The sequence below is a fragment of the Haliotis asinina genome, chromosome 5 (assembly GCF_037392515.1).
Source record: "Haliotis asinina isolate JCU_RB_2024 chromosome 5, JCU_Hal_asi_v2, whole genome shotgun sequence".
Lineage (NCBI taxonomy): Eukaryota > Metazoa > Mollusca > Gastropoda > Lepetellida > Haliotidae > Haliotis > Haliotis asinina.
Window position 1 is genome coordinate 38,286,481 of NC_090284.1, and position 26,104 is coordinate 38,312,584.

The 26,104-nt window shown below is 39.6% G+C and overlaps 1 protein-coding gene and 2 non-coding genes across 4 annotated transcripts; all 3 read right to left on the bottom strand.

The window, feature by feature from the left end:
• On the bottom strand, positions 1-25,967 carry LOC137284363 (eukaryotic peptide chain release factor GTP-binding subunit ERF3A-like). 2 transcript variants are annotated; one of them, XM_067816145.1, is made up of 14 exons: positions 25,665-25,967; positions 18,693-18,776; positions 17,977-18,006; positions 17,462-17,623; positions 16,747-16,858; positions 15,895-16,075; positions 15,067-15,221; positions 14,279-14,425; positions 13,535-13,709; positions 11,518-11,619; positions 9,905-9,976; positions 4,037-4,126; positions 3,611-3,782; positions 1-3,311 (listed from the first exon to the last, which is right to left on the bottom strand). In XM_067816145.1, exons 1-14 carry the CDS (start codon positions 25,861-25,863, stop codon positions 3,268-3,270), a joined length of 1,725 nt encoding a protein of 574 aa, XP_067672246.1. In that variant the 5' UTR covers positions 25,864-25,967; the 3' UTR covers positions 1-3,267. The 2 variants fall into 2 exon arrangements, with proteins under 2 accessions (XP_067672246.1, XP_067672247.1); XM_067816146.1 differs by lacking the exon at positions 17,977-18,006 and having other exon boundaries at positions 25,665-25,950.
• LOC137285355 (small nucleolar RNA R38) lies at positions 10,289-10,359 on the bottom strand. The gene has a single exon (XR_010956969.1). It is a non-coding gene; the product is annotated as a small nucleolar RNA R38 (small nucleolar RNA).
• On the bottom strand, positions 11,301-11,370 carry LOC137285361 (small nucleolar RNA R38). Its single transcript, XR_010956973.1, has one exon. It is a non-coding gene; the product is annotated as a small nucleolar RNA R38 (small nucleolar RNA).
• Positions 25,968-26,104: the final 137 nt, after the last annotated feature.

A 26,104-nucleotide genomic window follows, 5' to 3' on the forward strand; every position in this document is an offset into this window, starting at 1 on the left:
AACGCGTGTGGACATTCTTTATTCATGATTAATTAAAAATGCTTATAACACTCTTTCAGTAGATTGAGAAGCATTCCATTACATAAACACCAGTGTCAAAGAATCGAACTGGCTCCATGTTTCATGGCAAAACATGGCCTTGGTTGGCACCATTGGAAAGCCATGACCTGACCATTGAAAACTGATTCCAGCTTGTGTCCCAAGGGCCACATTTCGGTAATATCGCTCTGTAGTTAAACAATGGGGACATCAGCAAGTTCCCAGTTGTGGAGTGTACTGGCCAAGGAATAACAGCTAACCAGGAACTCCATTAGGTCAAAGTCAGCAACAGTAAGCAACATTTTGCCCAAAATTAGTCTATTACAGCATAATGGAAAGACAACAGTTTGTAAATGTTTTGTTTCACATGTCGCACACAGAATCATACACCCAATGTTAAATAAAAAATAATAGATTTGACGATCGTCTCAGTGTCCACTCCAGAAACAAGTTTTGCAAATATACTACAGCTGAACACCAGTAATACCAGTAATTTCAAACAAGGAAATAAATATTGTTCTTGTAAGCTGTCCAGTGGTTCCACAATAAGTTAACCTATTCTTTTTCCTTTAAACAGATAAAGTTTCAGGTGAACATGAACTACAGATAGCCATTCTTGGGTGGACACTGAAGTGAACATGCAGAAAGTGACGATTAATTCACAATCTGGGCTCAGAGCCTCATATACATAGTAATACTTATAAAATGAATGATGCAACTTTTACACTTTCTCCCTTCTTGAATGATGGAATTCACTCAATGTGAGCTATTGCCATATTTACTATGCAGAATGTACAAAGCTTCAAAACAAAACAACCAACACCGTTTGAACGTGGCATTCAGTAAGCAACCTTTTGGGTTTTTCTTGCAAAGAAAGAGTTAAGTGGTGGAGGAGTACATATAAAGTAATAGCCACTTCAATTTTGGCATTTGTGTCTTATTACCCAACACTGCCTGGTACTGGTGCCAGTAAAAAAAAGGGCTGACTAGAGGAAATTAATGCATTGCAAGTTTAAACATTGTGTTAGATGAAAACTCTAAGAATGGTGAACATGTCTTTCAACTCCAAATGTAACTTACAATTTTTGCTTCCATGCACAACCATTTTCAAATATCATTGAATAATAAGCACTTCCTAACATCCCTGAGAGCTAATTGATATCTATTGTTAGAATGTTATTTGTTAGGTGCCACCATTTGCCTTTACTTTTCTAAACATTAGTAGAATGCTTGTTATATGACGGAACTATTCAATATCATTTCACATGAACGTACCACGCTTCAGCAAAACCAGTAAACACTTTATGATCACATTTAATGTTGTGTAACAGCAAATTTGGTCAACAAATATATCTCAGTGATGGTAACTGTGTGACAGCTGGTCTTTAGGTCTTGAAGCAGCTGAAATGAACCTTGAGGCATCAACAGAGAATTTAGTCTGAACCAGTTCTTGGTTTTATGAAGGCAACTGCGCACTTGAAATATTTTGGAGTACTACAAGACATAATGCTGAAGTTTACTTCATAACGTACTTTGACTATGTGCTAGAGATAAATCTCCATAAAAGGTTATTACAAAAATTCAGGACGGCATAAAGCCACCAGACAAACATTTATATTTTATGCACAATGAATATGGTTTTTATGAAGTTTCATGCAACAAATCTTACTAACATTCTGGCCAATTCCAGCTTTGTATGTATTCTTTTTACATGAAGAATTACCTATTTTAACAAAGCAGTAAAAAAATTGTAATACTGGTGGCACTTTGTACCAGGTTTTGTAAAAAAAAAAAAAAAAAATCTCAAAGATTTTACAACATGGCACCAGAATAAGCATGAATAAATGATTAACAAACAGTTAGCCACTTCAAAACTGGACAGTTGTTTTAGAAGATATATATATATATATCTGGTCTACATCTGGAGGCGGCAAATCTACAGCACATGGTTTAAGAAAAACTCAAAGCCACGTTTGTTCATGGAAATTCTTTTAATTTGCAATGTTTTCTATTTACACTTGCATTTTTAAGCAATATGGAATTTCTTTTTTTTTCGTCTCAGGAAGAAGTTTAACACCAAACCCTATGAATGTAAATCGAGAAAACTCATGGAGCTTGTAAACTCAAATGGGGCGTGTTGCGTCTGTTATGTACATTTTATCCTACACTTGCTTCCCACTGTGAAACTCAAACACCTTAAAATGGCCATGTATCACCATGCTAGTGTAAATTCTGCTGTTCGAAAGGACTGACAGGATGTGAAAACCAAATGTCAACATGTCATTTTGTCTGCTGCTGATGCAATCACAGATTACTGTAAAATATCTCAAACCATCACCATAAATATAAGATCAATCACTGATTTCAACACAACAGTTATCATTCTGTTATGGCACATTTTGGCTGTCCAGATCTGTTTCAGGTAACTTACATTCCACCTAGTTCAAATCAACAGAAAAAACCAGCACAGGAATGTCCTTGAACAAACTGAGGCATGTGACCACCAAATCCTCATATCTACTAGTTAGAATAATAAACAAAAATTGTAACAACTGTGCACTATCATAGACAATCTAGTATGCTTTTAGTGTACATATTTTACAGGGCACAAAGAAAACAGCATCAACAGAATCATTATGTACAAGTAGGACTTCTTAAAACAGATTGCAAAAATATATTTTGATTGTACACTTTGTGTGTATCCTTCAGTATTCAGTCTTTTGCTGTAGTGAAGAACTGTATAACATCATACAGACAGATCTCAAAACACATCTGCATCAAACTGTCCCTGGTTCCTTTAGAGATGGTCGACCAAGCTTGCTCATCTGCTTCAGAAAGATGTAAGTTGAAACTGTCAATTAATCAACATCGAGATGTTGAAGATGTCACTGTTTTATCAAGCTGCAGTTTATGGACGTGCCTCTGTACAGCAGACGTAAAAACTCATGTATTTCACAGACAACAAATAACCTTGATCATCCATGTGACATAAACTTTGGAGTATACTGCAAATACTAAGCTGAGCCAGTCGGGGAACCAAAGTGATGAGGAAGCAATCCAATTATAGCACAAATTAGCTCAAGAAGTCACAATGGCAGGCCTAGGAGCAGGCTCGGATAGAGAAAGACACGCTTGACATTTCAATGAAACATGTTGCATAATGCAGTGGAGTGTCAGTCTTTGTTTTGGTCACCAATCTCATGGAATACGTCTGGTGTCCATGGAAACTTATTCTCTAATTTTGAGCACCTTTCCAATAGCAATTGTTTTCCCTGAAACAAAAGCAAAGTAAAGATTATAATGATGAATAAACATGTCTCAGGAAAATATAATATGTTAACGAAGGTCTGTTGCCCTTAACCCAACTCACACAGTGAGCAAATAATCCTGTCTGTACTAAACAGTTGTCCAACTGGTACTGTGAGCAGCACTGTTGGTGTATGATATCAACAGAATGTGTATTTATACAGCTATTTTTCAAGGAACACCTGTGTCTGCTTGCCATAACTTCAGCCATTCATATTTTTGATAACTAAAGGTTTACAAAGATGTGCCAAGAATCATCACATACCTTCATCCCTTAGTGTAAATCTTCCCATTTGTGGAAAATCTTTGAAAGACTCTAAGCAAATCATTCCACCATTAACCTCAAATCGAGCAATACCAACTTGATCTTGCTTGATGTAGCGTGGTTTGACTTGAGTCTTTTCTCCAGACTTCTTGTCCAAAAGACAGATCAGTGACTGAAATGACATCAACATAAACATTTAAAACATGTCCTTAAAAGAAAACACGCCAGTTGATCTACAGTAGAATATTCTGGGAGTAACTCCCAAGACACATTATGTAACAACAGTTTTCTGCTTAATACTGAGACCTCAAGGAAACTGAGTATGCTGACCTTCACTATTTCAGACACTTAAAGGTTTGCTTGTTGTTCATAACCCACACAACAGGGAATTTAATCAACAAAAACAATAACAAAATGTAATCTTACTTTAATGGTGACCTCCTCTGATGCTGAATGGATGTGCAGAACACAGCTGTAGCCTGCACACACAATTGACTTGAGTTCCAGCATCACAATCTGAAACAGCACATTGACAAATTGTAGTGGTTGGAGAGTGAGCTGGGTTTTGAATGGTATACCTGTAGCATGGTGGCAAGTAATCACAATGAAGGACAATTTCCCAATGTAGATGATACAGGTGTGACAACAATGTAATTTCACAATATGTGAATTGCAATATCTTGGAACAATATGATTCCATTCAATGCATATAACCATATTATTAAAATCTAAATATTTTAGATATTTAAATACTTACCTTACCATAGGTCTTATGCATATTACCTCAAGCTTCGCTAGAAGAGATCAGACAGTCGTTGATTCGCCATTCCCTAGATGGCTACCTCATGTAATCTACGAATGTAGTCACGGAAGTGACGTGATCTCCCCACTCGCGCAAGCGCGAACAATCCAAAAATCACTTTTACTGGCAACAGGAAGGTCCGAAGAGTCCAGAGTGGGGAGGAGCATCCAGCGTTGGGAGGGAGTCACCGCCCTATGGTAAGGTAAGTATTTAAATATCTAAAATATTTAGATTTTAATAAATTTTTAACTTACCTTACCATAGGTCTTATGCATATGGCTTCGACAGATGGATGGTGGTGTGGACTCCGGAGGACCATCCCTCAGCAACCAGTGCACATGCATTAGGAGAACCTGGGAGACCAATGCCAACAGTCACAGGACAAACCTGGAAGCAGGACAAAGAGTAACCCAAGGGAACTCCAAAGAAAAACCGACGCACCCTGAGGGTGAGGTTAATCTTAAGACCAACTGTAAGTAACAGTGTTATTACCTAATGGGCGGACGTCCGGGTAAGTTGCTGGGCAACCACCAACGGACTGAAAGACTGTAGTCCCTCCATGTCCTCAACTGCCAAGTCCCTCAGGTAGTGGGAAGCGAAGGCAGTAGACGACGACTTCCAAAAGCAGCCTTCCATAGTTTGTGGCACTGTGCAATTTCTATGGAGGGCCATGGTAGATGCCAACGCTCTGATCTCGTGTGGGTTGTCCGCCACCGGATGAGGTAGACGCTTGGCATCAAAAGCCGCCAGGTCGTAGATCGAAGCCATAAGGCGACTGTGTTCCTGTTCACCTCCCCTTGCAGGTAGTCGAAAGCGGGATGAACAGTCTTTTAGGGGAACGTCTCTTAGAAGCCAAGTTCCGGATGTAACATCTGAGGGCTCTAACGAGACACAGCAGCTCCTCCTCCAAGTCATGTTGTCCCAAGACTGCAGATGACAGAGGAATGGAGAACAGCCTGTCTGGCTGTCCAGGGAGCTGATTCTTGGCCACAAAACCTCACAGGAGACCCAAGTGGCCTGGTCCATGCCTCGACTGATCCAAACGAACCTGCGTGACGTCCAGGGCATGAATTTCACTAGCTCTATCTGCGGTAGACCGTCCTTTTTTTTTTTTTTTTTTTTTTTTTTTTTTTGAGACAAATACACGAAGGAGGCTTCCTCTAAAGGCTTATACGGAGGTCCTCTAAGATGTTGTAGGACGATGTTGAGGTCCCAAACTGGAGGACGAAGCTTAACTTTCCGGTCCTCCAATTTGCAGGCCTTGAGTAGCGCAATAAGATCTGGTACCTTGGAAATCTGTTTATCTGCTTTAATCGAATAGAGTTCAAAGCCGACAGATAAGTCCCCAAGGTACTGCCTCTAAGATGCTTGCAGTTATGCAGGAACAGGAGGAAGTTCGCTAAATATTGTGGAGAAGCTGTCATAGGGTCTTGCGATCTTTGAGCGAAAAAACTCTCAAATGAGCGCCACTTGTCATATAAGGACCTAGTGGACATTCGATGCGTACAAGCTAGGACGCTTGCCGCGCACGAGGAGTAGCCCTTAACTCTTATTGCCTTCTGCAGATGACCCAACTGTAAAGATGAAATCTCAGTGGGTCCGGATGCAGCTGCCGACTGTGCGGATGTCGAAGCAGACGTAACTAATCTGGGAGCTGGTACGACTCTCCGCTGGCGAGATGACGCAGGTCGGGGAACCATGACCTGGCTGGCCACCAAGGTGCGACCAAAAGCAGTCGCAAGATCGTGTCGATCGCCCACGCCTGCAGGTCCATAATGACGTCACCGGTGTAGCAGGTAACTGATCATCATGAAATCTTGTAAACGGTGATACCCTGCTAGCCTATAGGCTTGACCGTAACCATGCTGTTTGCGAGCACGTGTCCAAATGAGTAAAGCGCGCGAAAACCCTTCCGCCGCTTGAAACTGACGTAGACAAATTGTTTTTCAGATAGATGTGTTGGAATTTCCCCCGAAGATAAATGCCGTCCTCTCTTGTAATAAGAGGTGTAGTTAGGCGTGTCACTTTGTTGTTGTCTCGAAAAATCTTCGTGACGAAATGAGTAAAGCACGTGAAAGAAAACTTTCTCCGCTTGAAGTATATGTAGACAAATTGTAACGTAAGGATCTACGGGGATGCGACCAGTCCCTCCCACCTACCGGGGTAGGAATATCTGGTACGGTGATCGATCCTCGAGGCGTTGTCTTTAGACAAGTCCATCGCCGCCGCCGAGGTAGCTGACGCCAGCGCAGACAATGGCTTAAGCATCCGCTTGAGTTCAGTCTCAATGGCCACCTGCTTAGAATCCTGCACTCTATGAGAGAGCCGCGAGGAGCCCAATAACCGCTACAGAGATACAACCAAGACAGCCACGCTGTCCGCGAAAACCAGGCTGTCTATCTTGTAATCTGACTTCCTCGACTTACACGCTTAGAAATTCGGATTAGTTGACAATTTCGCATAGACCGCATGTAATACAACCATGGCGTCCGCCACCATAGGATGAGGCGGGATGAGTAGTTCCGGTGATAAATGAATTGCTGCAGGGTTGCTGGAATCAGCCGAAGGCGAAGGGCAGTCCGGTAACCTGTCAGCAATCCACTCGAAGACGACTGATAAGGGTAGTCAAGTGCCATCACCATCGCCGTCGCCTCCTACTTCCTCGTCGAAGTCCGGGCAAAAACCTTGTACCTCCAGGTCCTCCCAGGACATGGAATTCGAATCACGCCGCAGTGTAAGAGACGGAGTCGATGCATGAGCAGCAGATTCCTGGGACGGGATCCAAGGTGGTTCCGGTGACCGCAAACGCCGAGTTCTAGAGGAACGTCGAGGTGATATGGACTGGGAGAGCAAGTAACATCTTCACCTGGTAGTAAAGCGAGAGTCCACATTCAAAGGGCGTCGCGGGGACCGAGAACTCCGACAAAGACTACTGTGGAGGGTACAGGATCGCCGACTCCCAGGGAACCTGGAGCGCGATCTGCGCCGAGAGCTCTCTGCCTCCAAGCGCCGAGCGCGCCCTTCATCAAACTGTCTTACAAAACCTCTTCCCTGGACAACGTATGCAACACCCTGGGTATACGGTAAGACGCAGGTGCTGGCGCTGGCACAGGGTCCGGTGTCGGCTCTGGTGTCGGGACAGGCGCTGACGTAGACATAGGCGCTGGCGTAGGCATAGGTACTGGCGCAGGCATAGGCACTGGCGTAAGCGCTGGCGCAGGCACAGGCGTATGCGCCGGCGTAGGCTTAGGCGCTGGCGTAGGCATAGGCGCTGGCGCAGACATAGGTGCTGGCGTAAGCACAGGCGCTGGTGTCGGCATAGGCGCTGGTGTCGGCATAGGCGCTGGTGTCGAGACAGACGCTGGCATCGCAGCAGCACCGGGTGTGAGGAGGGAGCGCAGGAACTTCTGGACCTCCGGATGAGACAAGCCTCCGGACGAAAACAGATCCACGATGGAATCCGAGCGAGGTGGTTCAGGGGACAAACGTACAGGCGTCATGGACGAACGCCCCATCCCAGGCGTCGGCACAGGCGCTAAAGGCGGTTGTAAGTCAGGGTCGTCCGGCAGAGATCCCAACGACGACGCTGGAGACGACAACCTTCTCTTCCGCTGTGAAAAATGCTTCCTCTTAGCCGCAAAAGAAGCCTTGAAACCAGCAACCAACAACGCCTCGCAGTACTGGCAGCGTCCGTCAAAAGAGCAGGCCAGAGACGCACAATCCGGGCACCAAGGGTGGGGAAATTCGCCGATTCCTGCCCCTAGCAGATGGTGCTAAACTGTTAAGTGCAACATACAAAACATAACAATGCGTTGAAACCAACGCTAGGCGGTAGAAAAAACACCCCTATACCAGAAATGCAGCACCAACGCACCCCCACTATAAAGTAGGCACGCCCGTAAGCTCGTGACAGCGAAGGGCAAACAACCAAAAAGGTTGCCTGCGTACCTCGCAACGTGGCACGAAAAAACATATAAATGCAGTGAAACCTGGCAAAAATACTAATCGACATGGAAAACCACATGGAGGGAGAAAACCAGCAAGATATAATACCCCCACGGACGCCATGCCGCACTCACACACGACGCGGGCGAACCCACCCCAAAGTGAGAAAAAACAACACGAGGTAGCAAAGTAAGTGCAGTTAAAAGATTACTTACCTTAACACGCACACCTAAGGGATACAAACCATACCTACCCGTGAGAAAACAAATTTATTGAACCACAAAGTAGGTAAACTAAGCGAACCAAAAACGTCCGAACAGACGAACGCTAGAAGTAAAAGTGATTTTTGGATTGTTCGCGCTTGCGCGAGTGGGGAGATCACGTCACTTCCGTGACTACATTCGTAGATTACATGAGGTAGCCATCTAGGGAATGGCGAATCAACGACTGTCTGATCTCTTCTAGTGAAGCTTGAGGTAATATGCATAAGACCTATGGTAAGGTAAGTTAAAAATTGCTATCTTCAGTTATTTTCTTCAAAACAGGATTGTTTCATGGCAAGTAACAGTGTTGATTTTGACATAAGTTACTTTTGAGTGAAAATTAACTATTTTAAGATGACTGATACATATAACAATAAAAAAAAGTGTTGACCTATTTACTGTCAGATAAAGTATCATGGTTATTGTCACAGCTCTATCAGATGACATTATAAGTAAATATGCCTCCAGCACAAATGCAGCTTGTAAAATCATTTCTACAATAAAACAAAACAAAGTCTGGGCCAAATGTAAGTGAAAATCATTTAATACCATGTACATCAATTAACCTTTGCCTCAGTCTGACGTGCGTTTTCAACACCAAGTGTTGTCTGACAGGGATAACAATCCTCACTGGCAAAGGTAGTGACATTCACAGTGATAGAAACTAGCACTCACCGTGAGTAGAAGTTTCTCTGGGCGAATTAGAACCATGCTACTGGTCGCCTACTGAGCGACAAGGGTATGTGTCATTCCTGATTACTAAGTGAATGAGTGAGTTTAGTTTTACGCTGCACTCAGCAATATTCCAGCTATATTGTGGCGGCCTGTAAATAATTTAGTCTGGACCAGACAATTCAGTGATCGAGAACATAAGCATCAATCTGTGTAATTGGAAACCAATGACATGTGTCAACCAAGACAGCAAGTCTGATGACCCTGTAACGTTAGTTGACTCTTACGACATGCATAGTTGCCATTTATGGCAAGCATGGGTTGCTGAAGGCCTATTCTACCCCAGACCTTCATGGGTCACTCATCAAAGATGGAAACAGTTCTGTCTGTATCACCTCTTCTGATAACTCATAAAAAGTTTCACCATAATCATTTAAATGTGTCTGCTTCACAACAGTTGGTTAATATAAAAAGAGTTTTTACTGCATTATTATTTTTTAACTGGATCAGTGGAAAACAGCTTGGGCCAGCAAGTCTTTATGTCTGAAAAAAGATTAATTCTATGACTGCATTCATATAATCTACCAAGACCTGGGAGATAAGTGAAGTTACCTGAGCATCAAATATCCGTCCCGTGTGACATGGACTGTCAGGTGGGCATAAAACAAAGCCAGGTGACACATCCTGCAATATTAACAACACATTTAAAGAAGTGCTTGAAAATGTCCCTTGTAGACACGCTACATTGATATATCAATTAAGTGGTATGTGACTGAAGTGAACTTACACTCATGTTGTTGCAATTAATTCACTGTGTCAACAAAACCTGTTATCAAGAAGTTGAAGCTATCAAGAGCAGCAAAGTGTGTGCAACAGTTAATACCTCAGGTCTGATAAATTCCACTTTCCCTTTTAAAATGTAAGACATGGTCTGAGAAACAAACAGTATTCTTTAACAGTTTTAGCATGCGTATGATATGAAACTAGATGTCAACATTTTGCCTCAGTAAACCTATATGTCACCAGCCTTAATCTGACAGGGATAACTTTCATCATCATTGGCAAAGTGACACCTTGGACAAAATGAATCCACAGCAAAAAGCTGGCAAAGTTGGCTTGATATTTGCAAAAAATTAAATTTAAGCACTAACATTGCATTCAATCACTGTGGTGAAAAAATACAAGTTCCTTTTTTCAGGTGAAACAATATGCTATTCTGCAAAAGAAGTGCAACCGAGTTGGGTTTTTTTGTTTGTTTTTTAGGGGGTTGTGGTGTGTGTGTTTGTCATGCATTGATTAAAGTTTCATGAATGTAGAATGTTGTGAAAACATGGTTCTAGGGGGGAAGGGCGCTGGATAGTACACCACCAGGGCTTAGTCAAAATTCACAAACAAGAATCTCAGCATCACGAACTAACCTCCTTCATACTATAAACAACCAAATTGTTTCATGAATTAAAACAGCAAAATCCAAGCAAGTAGTGCTCATGACACATGAGCGGTGTCTTCAGGTTTCAATATCTAAGTTTCACAATATTTCTAGCTAGTTTCAAATTTCACAATATTTCTAGATAGTTTCAACTTCACTGACTGATCTATTCCTTTTAAAAAGTTGATAAGGTTTTGCTTGATAATTGTCACCATTTTGCATGACTTAAGTGTGAAACGATAAGCAGGGATATGACTGTTAGAAACATTATCATAACAAACTTGAACCATCTTATGCGTCTAAGTGTTCAAGGAATGGAACTTTGCACTGTGGATTGTGGTCAATGTGGTTATGATTATCTAAGGGCATTTCCTGTTAATCATTCCACCCGACTCCTAATAATAAGACTTGTATTTTGTACACCTAACTCTGAAAGGACACAAACAGGAAACATTTCCAAAAATTCAAAGCAATTTCTGTTGCTTGCAACATATTTTCAAGAATAATTATGAAAATATCACATCGACTAGTGTTAAGTTCAAAGTAAGGCCTAGTGGCAAGTGACATGACAATGTTATCATTTGCCTCAGATTTAGAATATCAACAGTCTATAATCTGACAGGGATAACTTACATCATCATAGGCAAATTCTGAATGTTGACTGTTAGTAAAGTTGCTCTGCACAGGTCAAGGGTAATACCATAAAAATGGTGCAAAACTACATGTACTAAGACACTCTACACCTTGTTTCTGTCATGGGATAAGAGAATAACTTGCTTCTGGCAAAATACCATACCTCTTCTTCCACACCAGACAACTTCAGTTTGACATTTTCACCAGGCAGTGCATCGTCAACATCATACTCATCTGACCAGATCTGCATTACCTTTACAGTTTGCTGAAAAACAAATATTTTAGGTTATTTATCACATTTATCAAAGCATTTTTACTTTCTTATCACCAATGGAGCAAAAGTAACTATTTAAGGGTTAATACAATGCCGTTCAACTGTAAGTTATAGTACACACTTTCCTTTATCATACTATTCCAGTAACTGTTGATAGATACATCGTATTTCGAAAATGTAAAACATTCAAAAAGTGTTACTTATTTAAAGAAACATAACAAAGTTATGCAAGCCGAAGCCGCAACATACACTTTTTCCAAAGAAGCTTCATCATCTTTTTACAAATTACATCTAATAGTAACTATGAAAATTAAAAAAGGGTTAAAATTACATGTCCACTTTCGACTATGACTTAGCATTCATCAGAAATTCACTAAGCAGTTAACAGAAATTCAATCACTGTAACAATTATCATAATCTGAAGTGCATCTGCCTCAGTCTGACGTGCGTTTTCAACACTGTGTTATCTGACAGGGATAACAGTCCTCACTGGCAATGCTTGAGATAAAACTACCCCACAAAATATATCACTACAGGTCCATACGCAACGTCTTCGATGTTTATAGGACAAGCAATACAATCACATATTTCAGAAATCAATCTGTATTTTTTTCGAAATCAATCTGTATTTTTTCAAGGATGGAATATTGACAGCATAATGTAGACTTTGTAGCTAACTTTGTACTCTTCCAACAACAAGGCTTGCTGACAAAGTAAGAGGCTAGTAACCGACTGTAAAAAGAAGCATGAAACATTTTTGGTTTTTGATTTAACAATTAAAAAAAAATAACATGAAGTCTTCGAAAACTGATACAGTAGAAGATGTGTAAGCACTCGTCAGGACTGAAGAAATAATCCAGTTTAGACAGCATGCAGGATTGTAGAGCTGACATGGTAATCTACAACAAGAACTCAACCAGTTTTGTCACTCTCATATACATCGTTGTACCACATCGATATCTCAATTACTGCAGACTTGGACTCAACTCACTACTTACACATACAAGAATACCCATTCTGAACCAACATTAATTTTGTCGGTAACCATGTAAATTGAACACAGGATTAATTGGAGACAATACCCATCCAGCCAACCCCTCACCATGTGCCGGATTAGACAGAGCTAATTACTCTAAAAACACATATTCAGGTGCCTCATTTCATGCAATTATCTGTAATAACAGTTACTGGATTGCAGAGTGAGCGAGTTTAGTTTTATGCCGCACTCAGCAATATTCCAGCTATATGTGGCGGTTTGTAAATAATCAAGTCTGGAGTGACAATCCAGTGATCAACAACATGAGTATTGATCTGCAGAACTGGGAACCAATGACATGTGTCAACCAAGTCAGCGAATCTGACCACCCAATCCCATGAGTCGCCTCTTACGACAAGCATAGTCGCCATTTATGGGATTGCAGAGCTTTTAAATGATGATAAAAGTACAAGTCACAGACATGAATGAGATTTTATGCTGGTGTTGACAACTTGCCATACTAGACCACTGCCAGTTTTGACGGCTTCCACTGCAGTTAATAAACGTGTCTAACATGTGAATGTAAGTTCAAGCCATTACTCTCGGTGGCTGTTTCCACTAACTTAACAGTTTATCATGTGATTTCAATGTGACAATTTATCATAATCTGCAGTGCGTCTGCCTCAGTCTGACATGCATTTTCAACACTGTTGTCTGACAGGGATAACAGTCCTCATTGGCATGCTTGAGATGACCCAACAAAATATATCACTAACATCAATGCCATTACTAGGAATATAATCACATATCTAAGAATGGCTATGTATTTTATCACCAATGTGAAACTGGATTTAATGTTGAGATTATTTAGACTTCTGATCTTGTACCTAAAGGACATGCACAAAAACAATTAAAGTACTACTGCAATACCTTATTTGGCATCATGGCTAATGTCATATTCTTTGTTATTGATCCAGATTCAATTTTGCCCAAGACGATGGTTCCCATGTCCCTGTATCTGTCTACTACTGGAAGCCGCAATGGGGCATCCTTCGACCTGTCCAGTGATGGCATAGCATCTAGATAGTCCAATAATGATGGCCCACTGAAATCATACACATATGAACATATACTTCATGTCCATGGAAGAAAATCCTTAAACAGCATATGTATATATATATATATACCAAGATTCAAACTCAATCTGGTTGATACAGGTATTATTCCTGTAACATATTCAATTACATGTCTTAAATTCTGAATTCAATAGCTAATAATATAAAACATATTACAATACATGCATGTGGACTTCTAAACGGAGACTGCAAGAATGTCTGGAAGCCCTGCCTGTCTTTTATATTTTTCTTGTTCATACCTCACACTACTAGCTGTACCATTCCTAACAATATTTTTATAGTGAATTTCAATGTGACAATATATCATAATCTGCAGTGCATCTGCCTCAGTCTGACGTGCGTTTTCAACACTGTGTTGTCTGACAGGGATAACAGTCCTCATTGGCAATGCTGAAAATCGTAGAACATTTTGTGTCAATTAAGGTCTCATCTTCCAAAGCAAAAGTGTCCACCATCCAATATTAAAGCCTCATTTTCACCTACATATATGCTAGCTGACATTACTCATCAAATAAGGACTGCTATTTTCAGTGCTTACCTGAACCATGGACACAAACTGTCATCCACAACATGTCTGAGAAAAGCCCCCGTTAAGCCTGAACAGGGCATAAAATAAATATCAGTCTTTGGGTTAAAGCCACACTTTTTTAAATAGGGCAGTAACTTTTCTTTACATTCATTGTATCTGAAAAAAATAAAAGTACAATATCAGAAAGAATACAGATCATGTGATGTCATGAACTCAAGTTCATCTTTGTGACACAATGATGGCAGTATTTGAGATTGCTTGTATTTAGTACCAGTTGAAGTACATTCAAGACTGACACAAACGGAAAGTTTATTTTCACAAAAGAAACCTGGTGACAGTGTTTAAAACATTAAACCACATAAATATTCATCTCATGTGATTACAACAGATCGTATTCCTGATTTGGGTGATAAAGCACAAATTAAGACAAACATTCCTATCTCTAAGAACAGAGATTAGGTAAATACTTAATACCAGCTGATGAATATTTGATTTGTTTTTTTTCTCAGTGTGATGCTTAATGCGGCACTCATCGATATTCCAGCTAAATGGTGGTAGTCTATAAAACAAGCCAGTCCAGACCAGACAATCCATTTATCAACAGCAAGATTATCAATCAACACAACAGAGAGATGATGTGTCGACCAAGCCTGCAAGCCCGGACACTCAATCCAATCAGTTGCCTCTCACAACAATCATGGGCTTTTGAAAACCAATCTTATACGGATCTTCATGGTACATACATAAATGGAAACACTACCGAAACCACATGACCTACAACACTACAGTGTTCTTACCTTGTTTCTGACCATTCCACTGTAGGGTCATCCATTTTATTTATGAGAACCACTAAATGCTTCACACCAGCTGTCTTCACCAACATAGCATGTTCTCGTGTCTGTCCTCCACGTTCAAACCCAGTTTCAAACTCTCCCTTTCTGGCGGATATTACCTGAGAATTACACAAAATTCCACTACTCACATCTGCCATATAATGTACAAAGAGACTCCTTATTTCGAGCTGTGCTCATCAATATACATATATTTGCATGATCACGAGGGTGTTCCAAGTGACACACTTTTAATTTAAATGTCAGCATTAAACCAATTTAATCTTTGGTGAAAGTGTGCTTAGTTGTATTAAAAAGTCAGTGTTGGCCTAGACATAAAGATGTAGGAGTCATCATGGCTCCCTGGTGTCATGGACATGCTTTTGGGAGTTGAGTTCAGTCTGGAACCTTCATTGAGACATTAACTATAATTGTTTAACAATGACAAAAAGAAGGTAACTCAGGTCAGGTATTTAATCAGAAATGGGCAGTTAACTGGCAAACATTTAGTTTCAGAAGCATGGAGTATCTGAACTAAGGGCCCAGTAGCACTGTGTACTCGAATTAACTTGTGCATCAAATTATGCGTTTTGTGCGTCAGGGCAAACACTTAAAAGTCAATGACATAATCAGTGAGGGTGAGTTTTGATGAGCACCAGCAATAAAGCTAGTTGCCACAACAGCATGAAGTAAGTTGAATCAGCAGAGTATTGAACAGGAATTGAGTACTGATGTGATGCTGACTAAGAATAAAGACTGGCTATGAAACTTATCCCCAGCATGGTATGAACTCACCAATATTGCCAAGTCTGCCTGCGATGCCCCTCCTATCATGTTGGGTACAAAGCTCTTGTGACCTGGGGCATCCAGAACAGTGAAGTGCTTCTTCTCTGTTTCAAAGAAAGCACGTCCAACTTCTACTGTTTTCCCTTTCTCCCTCTCCTCAAGGTTAGTGTCTAATGCCCATGATAGATACCTGTAGAACGATACAAAGAAATTCTTGTTTAAATGAAAGGTGATCAAAATATGCACAGATTACAACAGTAGTCATCAATAATGCAGAATACTGTAAACAACCAAATTTTCGTGAACTTCGTGTCAGACTTCATGACGCGAGAATAAAAACACGTGATAATATAGATATATCATACACTCTACTCAGGTAAGGCAACAACACAAAAACACTACAGGTGTCATTACTCAATCACGTGTCACTGCTGGGCTAATCTGGATTAACGAGGGTCAATCACGTTCTATTTTCATTTCTCTAACACCTAATTAAAAAGGATTATTTCTGGCATCAATTACATTAATTTGTTGCTAGATCACTTCGCAAATCTGTTTATTTTATAACAGCTCAATGGTCACACACCTGCGTGTCGTGTAAAAACATTCAGAGACGGCCCTGTAACAAGATCACCTCGCAAAAATAGGAGGGTGCAAAAAGGTTAAGTGACTATCACTCGCGAAAATTGAAAGGCGCAGAAATAAGTTAGTTTACAGTAGTTATTTAAATCTGTTCTTGCAAATATTGAAACTTTGCTTGTCAAACATCCCATACAAGTCACGGATGTTGCAAAAGTTGCATTCTAATAAGATGTATGTAAATTGTGGTTTAATGTCAAATAAGTCACAAGGAATTCCTACCATGTTTCTCTGTTCTTCTCCTTGGCCTCTCTCTCATACTTCTCTAGTGTTCTTTTGTCCACCATACCTGTGAGATACAGCAGATGGCCTCCAATTGTTGACTTGCCAGCGTCTGAAGAGTACATGGATTTAATATGGATATTGAACATCACACACAGACAGACGTTTAAAATTACACACAGACATTGACTATAGCATGAAACAACATTAGCTGTGGCTCTGATAAGGTGAGGCAATTTTGGTAAAAACAAACACTTACCAAAGCATTTTTCTCTCTCTCACTCAAACATTCTGAGCTACATACACCAAATTTAGATTATTAAATGTTACCGCGGACATGAATAAAATCCCCCTGATGCTTTCATCACAATATGCATGCTGGGAATATAGACAAGGTACAAAGGGAGAGATTGTTAAATCTAATGAGTGACAGATTATAAACTTTGTTCAAACATCTGTCAAACCAACACTATTTTATGAATAAATTTGTAGGATACAGCTAGAATGTATCTGGGCCATCAAGTTATTCCCTGTCCATATGAAGGAAGTTCAATCAGGTTACTTAAAGACTGGTCAGAACACAGCATTAAATATATATTAATTACTGAATCTCACACACCACAGACCCATCACTTGTGACAATCTCAAGCTATGTAACTGAAGACACATCTATCAGGATTACACATTATGCATCATATCAAATGTCACCACTCACCAACATGTCCTATGAAGACAACATTGACATGCTCCTTCTTGGGTTCCAGGGAGGATACAGAAGGCGGTTTCTTCTTTGGTTTGGGTGCAACTGGTACTTCAGTTTCCATGTCTTTGTCTGTAGTCTGTTCAGAGTCTTCTTCACTATTCTCCCACTCATCAGCTAAACACAAAGGCATTCACTGCAGAAAACAACAAATATCCTCATTCCATTAGATTTTATGCCGCTTGAGCTTTACTGCCAGAACATCACCAAGAGAATCCTCTAAACATTTGAAAATAAATTGGGTGTTTCCACCTCAACCCACTCAAATAAGGCTTATATTGTACATAAATTTCTGTGAAGCTCTCCATCAAACGAGGTGTATGCACGAAAAGACATTCTGAAGAGAAATGGTAGACAGGATGGTTACCTGATTTCTGTGCTGTCAGGTTTGCCACTTACAGCAAACATCAACCATGACAAGAGAGAATTGGATGTCTGATTATCAAATTCAAAGAACGATGAAACCATACCTATATTGCCATCACCATCTGCTCCTTTGTCTGAAAAATATGAATGTGAACATGCATGTTTCTGCATGGAGTTACAGATGAATACTAGTTACTACCAACATGTTCAACAAACATCTTGTGTTGGCCAATTTCGAGGTGATACTGAGTATTTCAAGCACGAAAATAATTCATTTTGAACCAATGGCATCAGCAGGACGTTTTAAATGAAATAATGTTTCAAATACAATGTAACACCCAGAAATTGGCCAACACATGATGTGTCAACACAAAAGTAAACTGAAAGGTCCCCATTGGTTTTACTGTCTGCAGTCATTTACTCTGAGTCTTGAAATGTCCAGGAACTGAATACCATTTGATCACATTTTTCAACCAATCAGATTAAAGGACACAGTCACTTTTGGTTTACAATATTTCGTAACCTGAATAAGTAATATCACTGTTAATGTGTTGTATATAATACAAATGACTTTGAATGAATGCATAACTGGAAATATATCACTGATCCACATGGAGATGTAACAATTGATTTACATCAGTCATCCATTTTCAGATACTTTACAGTGGAATGTAAATAAATTAATAATGATTCAAGGCTAAGCAGATCCATGTCACCAAAGACAGAGTCAGCTCAGACACTAACAACCTAAATACAAATGAACAATAAAGACAGTTTACACTGATGCTACTTGTGCCCACAAGAGTGACCAGACACTTACCTTGTGCATCTGTCTCCATCTTCTCTGTACCCCCTTCTGGTTGCATCTCATTCAGAACTGGGGCCTGGGTGTCCGCAACATTATCTGGAAGAAATTTGTTATAAAAGAAAATCAAAGATTGTGATAATGTAATTAAAGGAAACAAATCACCTTACAATTTACATTTATTCCAAACAACCATGGAGCTGGATCTATAACATCCACAAAGGACTAGGTCAAACTTCTGTAGAAGTAACATTCATAAATATAAGCTTATGACACAACTACCTCTATCAACAAAGTCATATCCAGCAGTAAAATACATGTCCAAGTTCATGATGACTGTATTTTGAATCTGCTCCGTTTCTGGGTACATTATATGTCAGAAATTGCACAATAATATGAAATAAACCAAAGTTTCTCCCACAACTAAGCACTAATCTTGAGCCAGGTATTGCACAAGCCTGAGAAAAACACACAACCATCATTTCATATGGTGAGTACAAGTTGGTAAAGTAATGCATATCTACTGTTTATAAGCAAAATATTGAGGCCTTGTTTAACTCATGTTTACAAAACAACTGAACAGTACTTTGAGCATGAACTACTTCTAACCCTGTTGCTGGTTATTTGGGGCAATGTATTCAACAGGCTGCCTGTTTGGAAAAGCATAGTCCCCTTTTCGGGGGACAAGCAAGTATTACTGAATACCTATTCTACATCGGATCTTCACAGGTCTGTTAATCAAAAGACGACACATATTAAGCACACATGAAAAAGCGATAATATCTACGAGATGACCCCTTGCGCCAGTAGGCAGCGCATGCATTTCATGCCAGTCAACCTTCTGGCTGAATGATCTAATACCCATCTATAGTCTAGTCTCTTCTTTTCAGCAGCTATTCATATTTTTTCCATGTTTTGCAAGGATCAGTTGAATATACATCCTCATAGTTACACAAACCTAAGCCTAGTAAATAAAAACCTGGTTGATTGGTGATTACCTTGCATGAAATTCTCTGAGTCAAACTTACTTCAGAACTTACGGGACAATGTCAAGTTTTATTTTTCGACAATATTTTTGGTCTTTTAATGTATACTGGGGCATATGTACTGACTAGAGCTTGGTACTGTTACAGTGATTGGGAAAGGTAGGGGCCATGTGCCATTTTGAAATTTACTATTGATATAAGGGCAGTGGCCCATTTTAAATTCAGAAAATAGCTAATAATCCTGAAATTGGCCCATTGTCAAAGTTCTCTTTCCCAACCCCTGTATTGACAGAATAGGACTTGTTATCCCTTACGACTTGCCTGGGTTCGATTATTGAAACTTTGAGACGAACGGCTTCCAAACAGATAATACTTGTCATATGCAGTGTGTGAATCTGTTTCCAAATTTTGATTGCCAGTCGAGCTAGTTAAAGACACCAGCCCATAAAATAATGAAGTAGCCCAAAATTTACATGTAGACACTGGTTTCATCATGAAGCTGCTAATATGATGAACATTTACATCACGTCATAATGTTGAATAATTTAAAAATGTGTTATCACAAACAAGTCAGAGAGAGTTATATATTTACAAAATGAGTCATTAAAAATTCTCCAGCCAGTTAGGCTAGCGACTACAGATGTTTACTGGCCTGTGTGGATTGTTACTAGACATGGGCTAGCGGGCCAGTGACTATTTTGCACATTGGATACATATAGAATGTAAATGATTGCTTCACACACTGAAAACTGTCACACATCGGGCTGTCAGTGTTTGACGAACTGGTTTAAACATCTAAAAACAGAAAGACATATTAATGACTTTGTTTCTTCATCATTAACTAATTAACCATGGCACTTTATGGCTCCCTTTGACCCTCTTGACTGTGAATATATTACGCACATGCCCTGCCATTATGACATATATTACAGGGATTTACAGGACACAAATTCCAGCGTACAATACGCAAAAAAATTGACAATGAACGCAGCAAAACAGATTAGCGCATCCACTGGGATGTAGAAAAAGTCTGAATACATTTTTAAAATTTTGATCAAGTAACAATGAGTTTTCACCCAGTCTGCTACTAGCCAGGTTATTGATATCATTTGCTGTGATGACCATCACACACAATACGATAACAGTAATTGAAATGCAATAACATTACAACATAGTATTAAAAATAATACTGAAAGTGTCTGGCACACACATTTTGTAGTCCAGGACCCCTGATAATTAAGAGTCCCATGGACCCTCAAATACTTGATTCGGGGAAAATCCCTGATATTATGTTACAGCCTTATATCTGCCAGAAGAGGCAAACCATGATCACCATTACCCATACACACGAATGGGGAGGCACGTATGTGCCTATTGCCTAATATCTTGTCACTGAGCGGTCTCACACTGAGAACTTTACAAAATACTGACATAAGAGTGAGTTTAGTTTTACGCCGCACTCAGCAATATTCCAGCTATATAACGGCACTGACATAAGAAGTCTTTAACAATGCTGCATGTGGTAACATTTCTGCCAGTAATTCCTGCTTGAAATGTATACTGATGTTGTAGTGAAAACAAAAATTAAAAGGTGAGTTTAGGGGTATACATAAACACCCCCTTTATCCATAAAAATACACCAACATTTCCTTTTAGGCACAGAATTATTAAAAAAAAAAAACACTATGGGAATTCAGGGCAGGAATCTTCCTGTTTCTATCTTTCAATACTCGACATGTTTTTCAAAATGACAATAACGCATGGAATGTGCCCATGGATCAACTTGGAACACCTCCACCTCAAGTTTTTTTTTCATGGTTCCAACAGTCAGGCAATGTCAGGCATAGTATTAGTTTCATACTCCTGCAATGACTGATCAACTTCATAAATATGAAAGAGTCAGGTGTTCCTTACTTCCGAGTAAATGAATACAATTGTGAATTTCTCTTTCTCATGCAAACCCGAACTCTTTTTCAATGATGCAAATACAATTTTGCAATCAAATAACCACAATATACAGATAATCAACATTGCATCTGGCTTGCATTCCAAACCTGGAAGACACTTTAAAATTAAAAACCACAAAAGATACAAATGTTCAACGAACCACTTTTGACTACTCACTGTTGCAGCCAAACTCAGAAACAAAATACTATGATATGTCAATTTTGTATAAATGTGCCATAACAATTTCAGAATGAGCGTCTTGAGGTATGTGACCTGTCTAAGTAAACTTAGTCTCAGCATTATTTATTAGACTCCTCTACTGAGTCCAGCAGCCCATGAAGGTCTGGGGTAGAATAGGCCTTCAGCAACCCATGCTTGTCGTAAGAGGCGACTAAACAGGGTCGGACTGTAAGGCTCACTGTTGATCACTGTATTGTCTGGTCCAGACTTGATTATTTACAGACTGCCACCATATAGCTGGAATATTGCTGAGTGTGGCTTAGATTTTAACTCACTCTGAGTCTAGCAAACCCTAGTAGGAGGTTGCATCATGCAACTTTTGAGTAACCTACGACTGTCCAATCAAACGCAAGCCGGCCAACGCATTTAACCAATCGGACTATGGGTACTGTTTAGGGTTTGGTGGGATTTACGAAATTCCTCAGTTATGGACACTGGTCCCTCAAGAAAAGAAAATCTGCATATAACCCAGATACTTGACCTGCAGTATACACGCTTAGGGCTTTGTGATGACATGATTACCATCAGCCAGTGTTTCACTTAGCTAATATCCTTGAACACTGACAAAAATGCTATTTTCAGCGACTGTTGACAGTGCTGAAGCGTGTTCCATGTGCGTCAATCAGGAGCAATCATGCAGAAAAGACCTTAGGAATCCTTTGGGTACAAAACTTGAGGTAAAAGTTCAAAAGGTACAAAGAATGTACACTTTCGCGATTTGGTAAGCTGTGTCCTGATTGGTCAATCTCAAAGGTTACCTGACACACCTACTTGGGTTTGTTAGACACAGTAGAGGAGTGTAACGAATAATACTGAGACTAAGTTTACTTAGACTGGGTATGTGACAGCGATCCTAAAAAATATATATGATGTGGTTCCGATTACCTGATCGACCCTTGAATTCTGGTGCCAATCCTACTTTTTTTTTTTTTCTGGCGGTATGAAAAGCTGTCAGATACCATCGTCTTTTCCCAGCACCGACGGACATCAGTCATTTTGATAGATAAAGTTGACAAGATGGACGCAAAAGTGCTTACCCTTATCTTCACCAAATGTGATCACAGCCGAAAAACGACTGCCATCACCGACTATGTCCAGTTATACAATGCTGCAAGTATTTGAGGAACACCATGGCTCTTTACAGAAAGGATATTCCTTAGAAATTACAGCTGATACGTCCCTGGACGTTTGGTTTCGTGCTGCGTTTTCGGTGACTGGAACTGTCACTGCTGACGATTTGTGTAATCTTGGAGTGAAGTCTATTAAGTTTACATGCAAAAAGGATCCCAAGTTAACAGACAGAAAAAATCATCATCAAAGTCACAAGTAAAGCGGTGAATGCTTTTGAGGTTCTTATGTCAATGGGTGTTGGTCTGCCAGTGAAGAAAAAAAAAATCAAGGTTGGTACAAATCTTGAAAAACATAATCAAGAGTTCTCTACTGACCACTCTTCGCACATGACATTAATCGATAATGGAACGTTGAACGTTTACATATGACAACCAATAAGAATGCAGTTTACAAATAAAAAAGATGTATCCTTATTCGAGATTGGTCAAATTTGTTAAAGCCATGGAAGCTGTGGCATGACAAGATCAGTCAGTGAATGTGTGAAAACTATGAATTAAGGTTGTTTTTTCTCATAACAATTTTTCTGATTAAGTCATGTAGACAGTAAACCAAATATTGATCATCAAAGGGACATTCCATTACTCTACAGTATCTGTTGCAACCACAGTACACTCAAGCTTATGCTCCAAGTTTGACATTTGTGTGAATCAACCTGGCTGCTTCACATCAATTACTTGTCAGACAGCTTCAACATGGTTAGAAGCAGCTCTGGGTGATTACTCATAAACATCAAAATATATATGTTTCGTAAAAAATACCAAACAAGTGGGGAGACAATTCGCCTAAACAGTTCAAACAATACCACGATAGCTGAGTGCTACACCGACTAAAAGCTATATGTAATGACTTACTTTTCAAAAAAGGATATTCACGCTGAGATGATACAGTACCCGGATGACCTACGATCAAATGGGCCCAAAAACATGACCAGTAAATGTTCTGTAATCCAGTTTATTGCACTTTTCATATGAACACAGCATCCATAATCGCTCAATGAAAGCAGTTGACAAGTTGATAAGGGTCTCTTATTTCGCGCATTATCTGTTGAAGTTTTAAGCTTTTGACATTGATTTATTTCAGTTGTGGATTGAAAGCTGGCATTTCAAGGAAAGATGAAATATTTAATAGACTTCTGGATGACTTGGTTGAAAGATGGTGTATATGTCCATGTACCAGTTGATGTTGATTTGACTCAGTTTCATCATATGCCGCTTTTTGCAGTGTTGCAATATCACGGCAGGTGACACCAGAAAGGTTGTTGATTTGAAAAAAACAAAATGTAAAACAGTGTCTTGCCCATATGTCAGTCACGCCTGACAAAGGGATATATCCCTTTGTAATGCATCCGTCTGGGGATAAAACCTAACTTGACTGAATAGACAATTACATACTGGATAAATGTGTTCCTGGTTTGGTCTTTATTTCTACCCTATCTACCTACCATAATCTTTAAAGAGGTGTAATTGGAACTACATTTTCTTTAATTGGCCTAAACATATGAATTGGGCCATAGCTGCTCCAGTTCATGAATAACAGTGAGTGAGTTTAGTTTTACTCTGCACTCAGCTATTCCAGCAAAATGGCGGCGGTCTGTAAATAACTGAGTCTGGACCAGACAATCCAATGACCAACAACATGAGCAACTGGGAACTGATGACGTGTCAACCAAGTCAGCGAGCCTGACCATCCGATTCCATTTGTCACCTCTTACGACAAGCATAGTAGTCTTTTATGGAAAGCATGGGTTGCTGAAGGCCTATTCTACCCTGGGACCTTCACGGGTCTCATGAATAACAGGTGATAAAGACCACATGTGTAACATTTAGTATACTGATACCGTAACCTGTGGTCTCTGACTGTCAACAACATCTGCATCAGTTTGCTGTGATCTCTCTCAGTATATTCAAGAACTCTTTAAAAATAGACAAAATCTTATTGCTGAAGAGCCCAGGTACCTGCCTGTGTAATCAGAAATGATCCATTTCAATGCAAGCACATTCAGTACGTAATACGTTTATACATACTCAAAATGTTAAGTGTTCCACCCTATCACAAAAACAAAATTTCATGCCCCACACTAAATGTACATTAAATAAAATAGAACAGGTATAAAAATCAACCAGTGAACTTATTTCAGTGTTAGAATATTACTACAAGGAAGGACTCCCTTTCAATGTGTAAAAAGAGGGGGGTATGGGTTAGACATTTTTTACCATTTTTACTCTTTAAAATGACCCAACATATGTCAAAATATGTGAAAAGACATTTTTCCACAAACATAACGTTCAGTAATTAATCTGAATTAACCCAGTATCTTCCAATTATACATAAAAAGACCAAAAATATCAAGTACTAGTTATTTTCAGCATTGAGCCAAATCAGTCATGTGATTCCCGAAATGAAGAGACATGTAAACTGGCTGCACTCTAAAACGTATAATCTCATTGTGCCGTCAACGTTTTTAGTTTTTGAGTTAGTAACAACTGACACGATTTTTTCAATAACGATAGATTCATTAATTCTTCATTTTTACAATTTCTTATTTGCCGTTGAATGGCCAACCATATGAAATCAAAATTTCATATTCCCTTGACGAAAACTTGAAGAGAACTTTAGATATATTCACCTGAAATAAAACACGCATGAGAAAAAAATGGTTTGAAACTACTTTTATATTATATACCTTGACTCTCTGAACCAGACCCACTTGGTACAAATGTTTGTGCAAACACATTTTGGCCTGGCACGAATGCAGGTGCGTTAACATTGAGACTTGATAATGGTTTCGTTAAGTCATTGACGGCATCGTTCCCGGAGTCCCCAGAAGCCACGTTTTCATCCCAAGCGTCTGGGATGCCGTCCTGACCGTTTTGAGAGGCCATGTGGATTTAACGAGACGAAATTATCTGTTTTCTTTACTTATCTTACACCACCGCGTGGAACACCAATCGTGACGTCACACCCTGTTCGCATGCGCTGGTTGAAATCTCGCACTTTCCCGACACCTTATTTAATCATATTTCTAATAAAAAAAACTAAGTTGTAACATTTAAACATCTATTTTTAGTTCTAATTAGTACTAACATTTTTTAAAGTGTTTGAAATAAATTAATATTATTAGTT